The sequence below is a fragment of the Euphorbia lathyris genome, chromosome 5 (assembly GCF_963576675.1).
Source record: "Euphorbia lathyris chromosome 5, ddEupLath1.1, whole genome shotgun sequence".
NCBI lineage: Eukaryota > Viridiplantae > Streptophyta > Magnoliopsida > Malpighiales > Euphorbiaceae > Euphorbia > Euphorbia lathyris.
In genome coordinates this window covers 33,065,465-33,081,182 of record NC_088914.1, presented here as the reverse complement: position 1 = coordinate 33,081,182, position 15,718 = coordinate 33,065,465, and the positions used below count along the sequence as shown (strand labels likewise).

Genomic DNA, 15,718 nt, shown 5'->3' with positions numbered 1-15,718 from the left:
TTTGAACTTCTTAAGAGGTTAATGACACAGGCGCTAGTCCTTGCAATGCCCAGTTTTTCTAAACCTTTCATTTTAGAATGCGATGCTAGTGGAAAAGGTTTGAAGCAGTCCCAATGCAAGGCAACATGCCTCTATTTATCTGAGGCACTCAGTCCAAAGAACAATGCCTATTATGAGAGGGAGTTATTGGAAATTATCCATGCATGCACTATTTGGAGGCACTACTCGAAAAATGTGACTTCCATCATCAACACAAGCCATGAAAGCATCAAGCATCTGCTTAAGCAAAGACTATATACATATTTGCAATATAAAGGGGTCTCAAAACTATTGGGTTTGTATTACACAATCCAATACAAGAGTGGGATTGACAACAGAGTTGTTGATCCTTTATCAAGACAGTTTGAAGAAACGACATGCCCTTTTGAAGAAACAAATGGCCCTTCACATAATTTGGCCATTACTATAGCAGTACTTACATGGTTGGAAGAGGTTCATGCTTCCTATGAAGAACAACATGCAGTTCTGCAGCTCATACAACAACTGACAGTTCAGGCCAATCAACCCTCTCACTACTCTTACAAGCATGGCATTCTCAAGTTCAAGTTCAAATCTATAATTTATATTGGACCAGCAACTAACCTATGGCCCCAGTTTATTGCATCTTGTCATAACTCGCCCATTAGAGGCCACTCAGACATTTGTGGTACCTTCTCTAGGCTTCAACATGTTTGCTATTGGCCCAAAAAGCTACCTCGGGTCATTAATTGGGTTGCTACTTATGACACTTGTTTGCGTTGTAAGGCAGACAGTTCGGCCTACCCAAGTTGCTTCAACCCCTTCTTGTCCCACAAAGTGTTTGGCAGGATATTGCCATGGATTTTATGAAGGAAAATAGATAAACATATAGGCGCATCGGAAATATAATTTTTTTTAGCTATTTTCTTTTTTTCAAGACCCGTTAATTGTTATTTCATATAAAAGGCACTACAAAAAAATGGTCTATTATGACGCTAAATTTTAAAGTTTAACGACGCTTTTCGGTGTCTCTAAATGTTTACCCACGCTTTTCAAAGCGTCGTCATAAGCGTAATTAAATCGCGTGTCGTTAAATTTAACGACGCATAAGACATTGTGTAGGTAAATTCAATCCGACGACATACCTCATACAAGCGTCATTATATTTCCAACGCTTACATTTTTAGCGTCGTAATTTTTTTAATATTATTTATTTTCAATTTCAGAAACTCCCATTACGTTTTAATAAAGCGTCGCAAAGTAAACGACACATAATATTTGTTATGTCATTATTTCGCTTCAGAAAATATTAATAGTGTCTTGAATACCACGACACTTTAATTTAAAGCGTCCCCAAATTGACGACATTTAATTAAACAACGTCTACTTTTAACTACATAAAATTCATTACGTCTCATATTCAACGACATTTTGCAGTTGAAATATCACCTCTAAATTATAACAATTGCATATTATCATGTCCTTGATATAATAACATTTTCATAAATAAGCATCTCGAAATGAATGTTATGACAATTTTATTGAAAAACATCTCTATGAGATTTGACTTAATAAGGGTACATAATAAACAACCTTTTCCCCACTATCTCAATAGAAAATGAAAATAATATTTAACACGATCCTGAAATTGATTCTGTCAAGCTTAGTTAAGGATAAAGTCTTTAAGTCTATCTGTTGTGTGAGGTACTGCAACCAGTAGTGTTATGTCCGTATCTAAAATTTCTAGAATTTATGTCTTGATAGTAATATATATTATAATTATTAGGTGTGTGATATTAATTTGGTGTTATAGGAAAAGTTTGTGGTTAATTTGATGGTTTTATGTGTAAATTAAAAGTTTACGGAAATTTTAAAAAGATTATATAAAGATGGAGGATCAAACTGGATTTTTTCCAGATTTGGATATATATGACAAAAGAATTCGTGATGATCATCATCATCTTTGTTTTCTTTTTTCTTTTTCTTTTCTTTCTCTGCCTCTTCATCTTCTTCATCAGTTTTTTCTGAATCGTTTCTCCACTGTTTCTTTGATTTACGGAGTTTCGACCGTCCGAATCATTCGAAATTTAAAACATAGCATCTTTATACATAGATCTAAGTCCTAACCGAAGAGTTTTTGAGTTTCGGAAGTGTTTGGAGGGAAACGTCTTAGACAGAATTTAGAGGAGAATTGAACGAGTGTGTTTTCTTCAATTAATAGTCAAGGTAAGTAACTATCAACTATATTTTGAGTTTTATGTATATTTTTAGAAATTGATATTTTAGGGTTATGCAGAAATTTTGTAAAATTGAGGTTTTTTATGATTTTGCTTTTTATTGTGAAGCTATTGACTATGCTTCTATGTCAATTTCAGATTTTACTTGATTATGTTGATTTAAGGCTTAATTTGGTTGATTAACTTTGAAATTTTTATTGATTAAGGATTGATGTTTTGAAAAATTGAAAAATTGTGAGCTTGATTATGAACAAGTGAAGTATATACATATATACATATATATTTTTGGTTTCAATGTATATATATATTGAATAAAATGAATTTGATGATTTCTCACGAATTGTTTTTGGATTGAGAAATCTGTTGCGGTTATTGTTGTTATTATTTTGGATTGAAGTCCAAATATGATTTTTATGAGTTGTGATATTTTGCAAGAATAAAATGGTTTTGTCCATCTAGGATTGCCCGGGGTAGGAGTTGTAAGTTATAAGACCATACCTAATGGTGGTATGGCCAGAATGCACGGCTGGTAGTCCTAACGTTAGGCAAAGAACGAGATATGAATGAGATATCTCGATTATTGATATGATTGATGTTATGATAAGCTACACAGGTGGAATTCGAGGATGGATACACATACACAAATTTTATTTTATGAACTTAAGTTTTGAGTATATTTTATAAGGTTTTGATTAAATCCCTTTATAAATGTATATATGTAGCTATGTTAAGTAAAGTTGGTTTTTATAGCTGATAGTTTCTTACTGAGATTTTTGTCTCACGTTTTTAAATGTTTTAATATTTTTAGATGAGAAAGTACAGGATATAGAGAATGTTACCGACCGTTTAGACGAGGTTTGGAAGTTGGTTGCTTTATTGTTAGAATTATGGTTAGAACTTTGGTATTTCAATTGTAATATATTGGAGTTGGTAAATATGTTGAGGTCCTTGAATGACTAATATAGTAAGAATATGAATTATTTTAGAATATATATTGAAGAGGAATGCCAAAATAAATAAATAAATAAATAAATATGAGATTATGATTTTTGGTTAAATTGGAGACTCCTAAGTATTGATTATAATCTTTCTATCACAAACACGAACAACCCAAAAGAACACGTTTCTATCAACCAATATCAGCAACCAAAATAGATTGCCTCTAAAGGAAACAACACGGGATCATTTAGGAGTTCACTTAAGCTTACAGCTAAATATTATTGCCCATTTCCTATTCTAGCGAGATTTGGAGGGTTGCTTACAAGTTGCAGCTTCCTACCAATTGCAGGGTACACGCTGAGTGCCGACTTTAACTACCCTGCCTCCTGTTCAAAATGATGTTTTTGTCATTCAGCCAGTCAAGGTATTCAATACACCCACCTACACAAAAGAATCAGTATAAAGCAAAACCAGAAAATAACAAAACAAAAGCACAACTTTGAGAAATTTACTTCAAGAAAGCTTGGTCTCTATTCAAGCTCAGTTGTGAGTTGATATTTTTGAGAAAGCATGATGTTAGATAGTGAAAGGAAAGGTAGGAAAACCATTGAAGAATGATACTAAGCCAACTTTGAGATTCATGTATTTATAGAAGAAAATTAGTATCATTTCTTGCTATTTTTGGAACCTTTGATTGGCGGAATATCTTCACACTACAAGACATGCTTACGTTATCTATTATATGCATTGCTTCCTCTCTTATCATCCTATATATTTCTGTTTCAACACCACACCTTATATATTTTAGTCATGGCTGATGAAGAGAGAAAGAAAAGGACGAAGAGAGAAAGAAAATGATTAATGGTAAAATGAGAATATAAAATTTTAGAAAGAGAGAGGGAGAGAGAGAACCAGTTAAAAAGAAGAGTTAAGGGTAAAAAGTGTTGGTCAACTGTCATAGTGGCATCAATGTTAAAACGTGTAAAGTTTAGTGGCCCTAATCAAGGTTGTAAGAACCGGACCGAACTGGCCGGTTCGACCCGGTTCAACCGAAACCGATCACTACTCCGGTCCGGAGAGAGCTATATTTTCACATAAGTGAAAACCAGCTCGAACCGCTCGGTTCAACCGCGAACCGGCTGAACCGATCACGGTTAAGCGGTCTGACCAGGGTTGCTATTCAATTAAAAAAAATAGAACTTTGCTGTCAAAGGGACTTGAACCCAAGACTTCTTAATACTAAACATGCTTCTCAAGCACTAGACTACTATACAACTTATGATATTTATCAACAATTAATATACAGTAAAACCTCTATATAGGAATATACTTGGGACCGGACTATTTGTATAACAATTAGGAGGTTATTACTAAATAGAGTTTGATATAATAAAATTTCTCAACACATATAATTTTAAATTTTAAATAATACCACTTGAAATTGGTTAAGATTATCATAGGCATGCATGGTTTATATATAATGTATAACAATAGACATTAATGGAATAAATTAAATATTTAGAATTTCAATTTAGAGTTTAGGTTTTCAATATATAGATAATTGAAAAAGTTTTATGGGAAAAATGTAAACATCAATGAGAATACTAAATATTTATAATTTCAAGTTGTAGTTTGAGTTTCCAACTCATAGATAATTTCAATAGTTTTTTTTTAATATTTTATGATTTAGTTTGAATTCTTAATATATACATATAAATATATAATTATTACTATATGGAGGCATAATTTCTAAAGGTGGGACTTGAAAAGTGTATAACAAATAACGTTTGGGAGGTTATTCCTATTTATAACTGGCCCAACCTGGGACCGAGTTTTTTTATAACAAAATAGAGGTTATTTCTATATAGAGTATTCTTATATAGAGGTTTTACTGTATATATAATAATATTTACAACTTAAATATTTAAAATATTATTTAATACTAGTTTTTCTATTTTGTATTTGATTATTATTATACAAAAATTATTTTATTTTTCTAATATTAATAAAGTTTTTAAACTTTATATATTTATATAAAATAAAATTGAAAAGTAATTTAAGTTGAATTATAAAATATACACTCTACTATTTTATTATATTTACATGTAATCTGGTTAGAGCTTTGGTGTCAGAGGGCTTTTTAGATTCTTGGGGCACTATTTACTGCACGGCTTTAGCAAGGTATAGTTCTGATCATTGCCCGATGCTTCTTCAATGCAAAACTGGGGAACCAAGGATTGCTAGGTTCAGATTCCATGCCATGTGGACCACTAATGATTCTTTAAAGGGGGTAATTGCGAACCACTGGACTGCATCCCACATCTCTCTCCCTCCTGCACAACTATTATGTCATAAACTTCGCACTCTTAGGCTTATTCTCAGGGATTGGAATAAAAACGTGTTTGGCAGAATTGATTCTAATATCCACCTGGCAGAAGTTCATCTTGCCGATATTCAAAAGCAAATTTCTGAGCAAGGTGATTCTCCAGAGTTGAGTAGTGCTGCTTCTGCCGCTTGTTCCAATCTTGATTTACAACTTCTTCGGCAGGAGATGATGTACAGAGAGCAAAGTCGTGTTAAGTGGCTTAAAGAGGGGGATAGGAACACTAGTTTTTTCCAAAGGTCTGCTAAAGTTAGAAAGACTTGGGCTGACATTCATCATTTAAGGATCGGCGATGGGGGTCTCACTTCCGACATGGATAGATTATCTGATCATGTAATTGATTATTTCTCTAATCTCTTCCGTAGTTCTAGGGACCATTTCGATCTTTCTCCAATTAATGAGGTAATTCCCAACTTAGTAACTTCTTCGGAAAATGAGGAATTAATTTCTAAACCTTCCATTGAAGCTATTAAAGACACGGTATTTTCCATGGATCCTGACAGTGCCCCTGGCCCTGATGGTTTTGGGGGAACCTTTTATCGCTTCTTTTGGGATATTGTTGGGAAGGACGTTTGCAATATGGTTCAGGCTTTCTTTGATCATGGTTGCATCTTGCCTGGTTTAAACTCTAGTATTATGGCCCTTATTCCTAAAGTGGCTGAAGCTGACAGAATTGAGAATTTTCGTCCAATTGTGATAAGTAACTTTGGTTTCAAGATCATCTCAAAAATTCTTGCGGATCGCCTTGCAGCTATTGCTGCAAGGATTGTCTCATCCAACCAGTATGGTTTCCTCAAAGGTAGAAGCATTCATCAGTGCATTGCCTTAGCTTCTGAGGGAGTTAATATGCTTGACAGAAAATGTTTTGGTAGTCACATGGCCTTAAAAATTGATATTCGTAAGGCTTTTGATACTTTAGATTGGAACTTTCTCTTTGCTGTGTTGGATTCCTTTGGTTTTTCTCTCACTTTCAGAGATTGGATCCTAAACATTCTGGCTTCTGCTCGTATTTCTGTGATGATTATTGGTTCTCCAAAGGGTTACTTTTCTTGTTCTAGAGGGGTTAGACAAGGGGACCCCCTTTCTCCTCTACTGTTTGACATTGCTGAGGATTTTTTCTCTCATTGGCTTACTAAAATGGTTAGGGAGGGTACTTATTCTCTCCTATGTATTATTCTGGTGGAAATTCCTTTCCCTCTCATCTTCTTTTTGCTGATGACATGCTCATTTTTGGAGTGGCATCTTTGAGCAATGTGCATGCTCTTAAGGATTTTTTCCTGCTTTATGGACAGATATCCGGTCAGCAGGTTAGTTGGGATAAATCTGCTATCTTTTTTGGTTCTTAGGTGAGTCCTTCGAGGAGGGTTCGGCTTGCCAACTGTCTTGGCATCCGTTTGGAGTCTCTCCCCTTTAGTTACTTAAGAGTCCCTTTATTTAAAGGTGCTCCTAGGGCCCGTCACCTCAGATGCCTTGCAGACAAATTTCTTTCTCAATTTAGCAAATGGAAAGGTAGCTCTCTCTCATTTGCAGGTCGTTTAACTCTAATTAAGTCTGCTATTACTAGCTGTCTGGTTCATTCATTCTTAATCTATAAGTGGCCAGTGGGTTTGTTGAAAAAGCTCAATCGAAGTGTTAGAAATTTCCTTTGGACGGGTTGTATTGATCAGAGGAAGTTAATCACGCTTCCCTGACAAACTTGTTGCAAAAGTTTGGAGGGTGGTGGATTGGGCATTAAGGATTTTAGGATCTTTAACCAGGCTCTCTTGGGTAAGATGTGTTGGGATTTAATTCAAGACAACAACCTTGCTATTTCTATGATGAAGTCTAGATTTATGGATGTCTCTGGTTTGCCTAAAGCTACCATTGCTCCTTCCTCGATTTGGTCTTCCTGTAAGTTTGTTTATTCATCCATTTGGGACCAGACCTTTTGGTGGATTGGCCGGTCTTCAGCGCTCAATTTCTGGACTGATAGGTGGATCATTCCATCGGTGGCGGACAGATTGGGTCTTGATCATCAGGATAAGCATTCACGCTTTAATTCTGTTGATGATTTCTTGGTCAATTCGGAATGGCTTGGCTTAGGCACTCTGCCTTCAGTTGTTCAAGAAAGTATTCGATCTATTCACAGGGGTAGAGATGATTTTGATTTATGCGCTTGGTAGCCCGCTACGAAGGGTATTTTCTCTGCCAAAGAGTACTATTCGATTATTAGTCCTCGTTCCTCCTCGGTGGACTGGTATAAATTTGTTTGGAATGCTCACACTCCCCCTTCTCATTCCTTCACTTTTTGGAGAGTTTTGCATGGAAGGGTTCCGTCTCACGACCTCCTACAGCGTCTAGGCTTCTCTTTTGCCTCTCGTTGTGTTCTTTGTGGTAGGGATGCTGAGTCCATTAACCACTTATTCATTAGCTGTTCTTTTGCAGATTCTCTGTGGAGGGCTCTTGAGATTCATTTTGACTGCGTTTTACCTCGTCATTCCCAATTCATCCACTTCTTCAACACTCTTCGTAGCATTCATTTTGGCTCACAGGTGTCGTTGATCTGGCGTGTTGATGTTGTCTCTTCCATCTGGTTAATCTAGCATTGCAGGAATGAAGCAACCTTTAAAGAGGTTTATCCTTCTATTCAACACTCGAAGATCGCCCTTTTTTGAATGATTCGAGAGTCCTTTGCCTCTTCTAAAGGGTTTTTCTCTTCAAGGAGGGATGTTGATATCTTATCTCATCTTCTGGCTTCTCCAAGGCCGCCTCTGGCTCCCAACATTATTCCGGTCCATTGGCTTAAACCTCCTCCGGGTTGGGTTAAAGTCAATGTGGACGGCTCTGCTTTCGGTACTCCTGGCGAGGCAGGAGCAGGCGGTATCTGTTGTCCTAAGATTAGACTCTAGCAAGTGCACTAGATACAAGTAATAAAGTGATAAGTTAAGTATCGTCTCCACAGGGATTGAGATTCAAATGCATATCAGAAGTTGTTGCTAAACAGCGTGTGTGTGTCAAACAAGCTTTCTTCTTTTAAGTTGATTGTGTGATGTTGGTTTAGTAAGATGTAAGAGGGATGATGCAGTAAGAAATGAGATAGCTTTGTAATGATTTAGAGAATAGAACATGCTCGACACGGCCGAACAGGTTATGCTTCGTCTTACAACATTCACATGAAATAGAAGATAATGCCAATGAAGCCAAAGTATCAGTTTTGAAGTGAGTCAACTTTCGTGTGTTCTCAAACTCCTAAGACTTACTAGCACCTTTAGCGTCCTAAAGATACGTTCTTTCTAGCATTAAGAACAAAACTGCATTTCTAGTTAAGAAAACCCTTGACACAACCATCTAACTTGTCAGCTTCGAGGTTGGGAGATTAATAGAGATATCAGTGAAGATGAAAGCAGTGTCCTATCATCCATCTAACACATAAATAAATGCCTAGGCATGAAAGTTAAATCCTCATTAATCACAACATTGGTGAAATACTAACTATTCATTAAAAACGATTGTAAAACTTACATAACCGGGTCGGCCTGGTCGTGCCCATTCAAAATGGACTACTCACTCATATCGAGCAGTGAGCAGTCGGTAGTTCTTGATACAGCTCGAGACTCCATGGGAGCTCTTTCTTTCTTTCTTTCTACAACTAGTCTACTTGTCTAAAAACTACTAAAAATCCAAAATCCCTATCTTTCCTTTGCTTAACCTACTTAAAGAGAAAGACAGGGGCAAAATCGGTACAACTTTCGTACCCTTCCAGCAAAATAAGTCAACTAAACACTACAACCGAAATAAAAATGAAATGATTAAAAATCCATTGACCCTTGAACACTCAAGGGGTTGATACTTCATGTCATCTTGCTACTTTTAGAAATCCCATCGCAACACACTTTCACCTGCCGCTCTGCCTTTGCCTCTGCCACCACTGATCTGTCGCTGTCCGTCATTGGATAATCCGGCGTTTGACCGCTGGATACAAGAAAGGCTCCACTCCTCTTTGGCATTAGCAAAACAAGCTGTTTCCAGCGAGTTTAGCATTTCTCTTTGCTTATCTGCACAAGGACAATAATTAGCCCTCATTCTTTACCAAATGATATAAAAAATACCCAAATTCCCTTATAAATAATATGTTAAACTTAGTCAATTTCATGCCTAACAGTATCTTTCGTAACTATCGCGGCTTTTCCAAAGGTTGTTTTGCTTTTTTTTTTATCCCTCCTTCTTTTGCTTATATGGCTGAATTGAGAGCCGCTATTTTCGCAATTGACCTTGCTTGGGAGAAAAATTGGCATCATCTTTGGGTTGAGTCAGACTCCATGTTCGTAGTTAATCTGCTTCGACTTTGTTCCATGGATGTTCATAGGAGTATTCGATAAGAGTGGTTGCACTGTCTTAGCATTTGCTCTAGTATGAACATTATTTTTACACACATCTTTAGGGAAGGGAATCGCGTTGCTGATGCTTTGGCAAAGTTTGGAGTCTCTTCCTCTGTGATCAATTGGTGGCCTTCAGCTCCTGCTTTTTGTCACAAGTTTATCAATGATGACATTTGTAATATTTTTCATTTGCGTTTTTCTTAATTTTTCCTAAACTTTTCTCCTTCCCTCTTCTTCTTGTTTGTTCTCCTTCCTCTTTTCTTGTTCAAACTCACATTTTCTTTTTTTAATATATGGCGGGTTTGACAGTTCTTGGGCCATGGGTGCTCACCCCGCTCAAGGTCTGTCTCGTCCCAATTTCTATCAAAAAAAATATTTACATATAAATAATAATAATAATTATTATTATTTAGTTTAAAAAGTATATATTTTTAATCTATAAATTTGATATCTCTAAAAGTTGTTAATTGATATCAAAGAAATATTTTTATTAGTATATATTTTATAATAATGTTAATATTTTACTATTTTCTTAAAAAATAAAACATTTTACTATATTATAAGGTTAAATGCGAATAAAATATAGTATTTTATATGATTTTGGGAACCCCGGTTAAACCTCGGTTGAATCTCGGTTGAACCTTTAACCCTCCACCCTTTGTCTTTTTCGGTTCTGACAACCATGGCCCTAATATTAAAACGAATAAAGTTCAGTGGTTATGGGTGTAATTTACCCCACATTTATATAACTGGAACTTTTAGAGTTTAGCAAAAATCTAACTAGGATTAAAGGAATTAAAAATCACTTTCTAATTGCTAAAAAGAACCAATATACTCGTATAGTCTGTTTACCTAACAAGGGATTGTTAAAGATGGGAGAAAATCTGCTGTTCCCATTTCGGTGTCCCCTTCCATGTCTCTCTCACACAAAATGGTCCCTTTTAATCATATGTCCCCTTAGCTCATAAAATATATTATTTTAATTAAAAGGGACCACTTTTTGTAAGAGGGACATGGAAGGAACACCGAAATGGGGCATCAGATTTTCTGTCGTTAAAGACACCGTGATAGAGAAAAGGATCATTAAATTTTTAATGAAAACACTTTCTTTCTAAAATTCAACACCGACAATTGTGTCACTGATAGTAGCAAAAATTATCCCGCTATACATCACTGACAAATTGTAAGATTGTGTCAAAGAATGTGTTGTGACGAATGGACAAATTCAATCATATTCGGTAGTTTTGATAAATAAAATTATGTCCGTGAATTCTGTGTACTGATTCTTTTTTTTAGTAAATAGAGTGTGGTTATTGAGAGTCCAATTGAACAAGACTATATAAAAGAAATAGGGAATAATAATTAAATAAAAGTGATGATGCAACAAACAAACACAAGTTTTTATTAAAATAGAGGCCAAACCGAAGCGAACGCCATAAAAACATGGAGACTTAGACACAAACATTATTCAGAAAAGCAAACGCCATAAAAACATGGATACTTAGACAACATTCGACACAAAGATTATTAAGAAAAGAAAAAACACAACAAACACTACTAGAATTTGAAGCCTCCTCCTTAATATGACAACTTCTCCCTCAAACACAGCAAGTGTAGAATCGAAAGTTGCCCATATCTTTCTCACAAACTGGGCACGTTATCTCATGAACATTATCTCCCACAGTTGATGGAAGCATAACGTGGCAACAATGATGAGGTTCAGTTTTAGCTTTTTCATCCAACTGAATACTCAGTTTTTTGAGGAAATCAGTAATGCTACCAGTCGTCCACCATTTTTCAGTTTCTTTTAAGACCAATTCAGCAACTCCACCACTAGCTTTGGCTATTTTCACTGATAATTTTGCATCTAACTGACCAAACACAGTCCAACCTTTGCTGCTGGCATTGTAGCCAAGCAAAGTTATCACCTCTTTCATTATGTCTTGTTTAGTGTTTCTTCCATTTCGGATTGCCGAGGAGAATAGGTTCTCTAATCTACCCCAGAAACGACGACATTTAGTGTCTTTTGCTGTCCAATAGGTGATCGATTTGGTCTCCAGGAACTTGAAAATGTCTCTGTTGTTATCATCGATGGCGTCACGCTTGCTCACATAGACTAATTCTATGGTGATTGTTGTGAGTTTTGTATTAAGAGCTTCCACCAGCTGAGTGAATGTCTGAATCCACTTGAGCTCTTCCCCTCCATATAGGCATATGATTGGGGCTGAGACTCCTCCGTTTGAGGTTTGTGTCGCCTGTTACAATGAAAAAGAGGTATAATCAATGTATAATGATAAACTTTAATTAGGATAGGAAAATACCTTTCTAGGTTGATAAAGACTACCAAGAAGATAGTGAAAGTTCAATTGCAGCTCCTCCCATGGTTGCTTCTGTTTTCCATCAGTAATTGAGGGTGAGGAGCCCCTATTCGTCCATTGCAAATCAAAAGTTGTCCAAAGCCAATCAATAGTATAGTGTGATTCCTCAAGTCCTTCAATTCCCAGAGGCAAAAGAATGGGTTTCTTTTGAAATTTCTTCCAAATCTTCTCAATGTATTTATAAGCTCCTCCTCTTAGAACAGACATGTCTCTTACAGTGCACCAAGGCATCAGAGATTTCAATGTAGTGAAATGGTTTTCATTAGTGATATTAATTGGGAACCAAATGAGTTGATACTCAATTGTGTCTTGGTGTTCAATGTAAACATCAGCAAGATCCTTAATCTCTTTCTCAATGCCAGGGTAATAGCTGCATATGAAAAGCAACACTTTTTTGCTTTCTAAGTGTTCCCAGCTCACCTCAGTAGTGATATGGTTGCGGACAACTACAAGTGGTGACTTCACATCACCAAACAAGGCCTTGAGGATAGCAATCTTGTTCTTGCTCTTCTCTTTGAACAGTTGGACAACGGAAGTGTATTCCTCTGCATAAATTATAACCCTGTGTTAGATAAAAATGTAAAATCTAATAAATTACTATTAAGCTTTATTAATGATTACCCTGGTCCTGTTTGGAAGCATCGAATTGCTTTTGGAGATCTTGGGTGAAAGTGATGATCTGAGTGGCCAAAGTGGACAGTGTAGATACTGTTACAGTTACGTCAATTTGAGCCCTGGAAACGAAATATAAATTAAGCCAAGCAACCATATATATGTATAGGTTATTAAGTAAATGAAAAGGGATTAAATACTCACTGGGTTTCCAATCCAAGGCCAGAAATATGAGTGGAACAAATGACAACACTTTGGATAGCATAAAAGGCAGCTTTAGACACAGTTTGAATTGTGGAAGTTGAGAGTTTAGGATTACTAGTCCCAAAATACTTGGTAAATTGGAGAACACATCGGGTGAGTGTCAAAGTAGCCTGAATAAGCACATTAATTCCTGCAAATAATTTGTCATAGGAAGATGGATTTTTAATGATTCCCTGTAATCTTTTGAGGAGTGCAACATGCTTGGCAATTGGGTTGTCAAACTGAGTAAGTAGGCGGAATTCCCCAAAGTTGACAGCGAAAGCAGCTAGGGATATAACAATTTTAGCATCCCAATAGTATCTTGATAGGTGAACTTTGAGCATCTCCTTTGTTTTCTCTTGAGCGTCTTTCCCCGAGCAATTGCATGTCATCTGAAACAAAATGCTTATGTGTTATCAAATCTGAAGAATATGGTTGGCATTATTATGGGGGTGAAAGAAGAAGTAATTAATTATGGATTATTTAAAACCTCGCAGGAGAGTTTCCTTATGGTCTCAGCAGGTATGCCATCCGTTTTCTGCAAAACAAGGGATAATGTCAGATGCCATGAACTCAACAAAAATATTGTAAACATAAGTTATAAAGAAGAACAACAATGTAGAACCTGACAGAAGAAATTCCAAATGGTTTCAGTATCAGCATTCTGTTTGAGTACAGCATCAGCATCAGCATCATTTGGAAGGAAGATGGTGGAGAGAATATCAAAGAGGTGATGGACATCAACTTGGGTACCGTCTGGTTGATGTGTTTTGAGGACATCATCAATTGTTGTAGTAATCACCTGTTTAACCTTTCCTGCCACACCAAAAGCTTGTTTAACCAATCCTGCCATTGAACAAGAAAAACAACTGAAAGTATCTTGTAATAATATCTATTGCTTGTGTGTATTGTGGTGTGTTTGATCCTACACTACACCACTTTATATAGGCACCAAGAGAAGTGAAAAATCAAACACTAATATTTATTTACCATATGCCTTTTCACATTCACGTTGTGCTAACTAAGCTAAGGACCAGCCTTATTATCATTCACGTGCTAGCTCCATTAAATAAAAGCCTTTTACATTTACTTTCTAGTACTTTTTACACATTCACTCTATGTATGTACTATATGTAATGTATATTTCTTAAGAGAGTTTCATTTGGGTTTGGGAGATAGTGCTGCTACCCAACTCTTTCCTTTCCTTACTGAGCTGCAATTAAAGCCACACCCAAATTTTGGTTAATGGCTTACGTAAACACACAACAACATGAAATAATCACCATAATAACAACTATTACTTTTTCTATGTGTCTAACCACCATAAAGGAAGGAATGCTTGCTCCAACTTATACAAATAAGCCATAACTTTATTATTATTTTCTCTAAATATAATTCTCCATTAATATTTACTTCACTTCCCATATAATTTGGGGGTGAGTTGTTTTGAGATAAGGGTAGGTGTTTGTTTTGTCATAAATATCAATCCCAAAATTATTATTAATAATCTCAATTACAAAACATAATCAGAATTATAGAATACTCGTAAACTTCTCTTTAGTATTGAAAATAAATGGAGGAAAAGTTGAGGCGTGTATTGGTAAGTTTTTTTTTTAAGGCAGAATTTGCCCACTACTGAAAAATAGTTTCCCAACATTACAAAAAAAACAGTAACTTACTTTACAGACAGAATTTGGACAGATTAAAAACCATGGAATAAAAACGCGTCGAAAAAATTTGGTTCGGAAATATGTTGTTATGGAATACTACAGAAATGTTTCGTTAAATACCAACGTTTTTTACCAACGGATTATTCCGTCTCATACTTCGTATGTGTTCATTGACGTTTATACTACTTTTTTTTTGTAAGGAAAAGTTTAGGTAATGGTAGGTCTACCCACTCCCAATGTCAGGGCAAACCACAGACCTCGATGAGAGTTTACAGTGGAATTGACGTTTATACTATTAAAGTATTCCGTCAGAGATACCTTTGCAGAATTTTCTGATTTAAAATCAGTTTTTTTTATTATTAGCATTAATTTTATAATTGCAATTCATAAAAATAAATAGCATAAATCTGTTTTGTTCCACCTAAGCCATGACAACCATGTAGTTGGAAATTGTTATGTAATCCATTGAATCATGTAGTTACTATAAATAATGGGAAAAAGAAACTCTGTTGTATTACCATAAAAAAATTGCATGAATTTTTTTGTAAAACTTCTAACTAATAACTTGTGAGCATGCATCTGATTCTATCATTTTCTTGGAGTATTAACAACTCTGCCACTGACCCCATTCAAATTCACCAATAACAAAATTGGTATTCCTTTTAAAAGCTTTATAATCAAAACTACTAAGCAAAGGAATTCCATGTTAATTTTAAATTTCATTTTTGTATGTAATTAAATATCTAAATTTCATTTTTGTATGTAATTAAATATTGTAGGTTGGTTATAATTAATTACATAGTTAATAAAATTTTAAAAAAAATATAACATAAAAAAATGCAAAAATGGAAAAAGAATTGATATTTTTAAGAAGACACAA

At 35.3% G+C, this 15,718-nt stretch overlaps 1 protein-coding gene across 1 annotated transcript; it reads right to left on the bottom strand.

The window, feature by feature from the left end:
- Window positions 1-11,314: 11,314 nt before the first annotated feature.
- Window positions 11,315-14,095, bottom strand: LOC136228836 (protein SIEVE ELEMENT OCCLUSION A-like). Its single transcript, XM_066017316.1, has 6 exons — window positions 13,794-14,095; window positions 13,659-13,706; window positions 13,130-13,560; window positions 12,935-13,047; window positions 12,257-12,858; window positions 11,315-12,190 (listed from the first exon to the last, which is right to left on the bottom strand). The coding sequence occupies exons 1-6, from the start codon at window positions 14,019-14,021 to the stop codon at window positions 11,534-11,536; spliced, it is 2,079 nt and encodes a 692-aa protein (XP_065873388.1). The 5' UTR covers window positions 14,022-14,095; the 3' UTR covers window positions 11,315-11,533.
- Window positions 14,096-15,718: the final 1,623 nt, after the last annotated feature.

Bases quoted from the DNA above. Each gene is read 5' to 3' on its own strand.
- LOC136228836 (XM_066017316.1), bottom strand. From the start codon at position 14,021: ATGGCAGGATTGGTTAAACAAGCTTTTGGTGTGGCAGGAAAGGTTAAA. The intron at 13,707-13,793 runs GTTCTACATTGT...CTTGTTTTGCAG, and splicing joins TTTGGAATTTCTTCTGTCAG to AAAACGGATGGCATACCTGC. The intron at 13,048-13,129 runs GTGAGTATTTAA...TTTCGTTTCCAG, and splicing joins GGCCTTGGATTGGAAACCCA to GGCTCAAATTGACGTAACTG.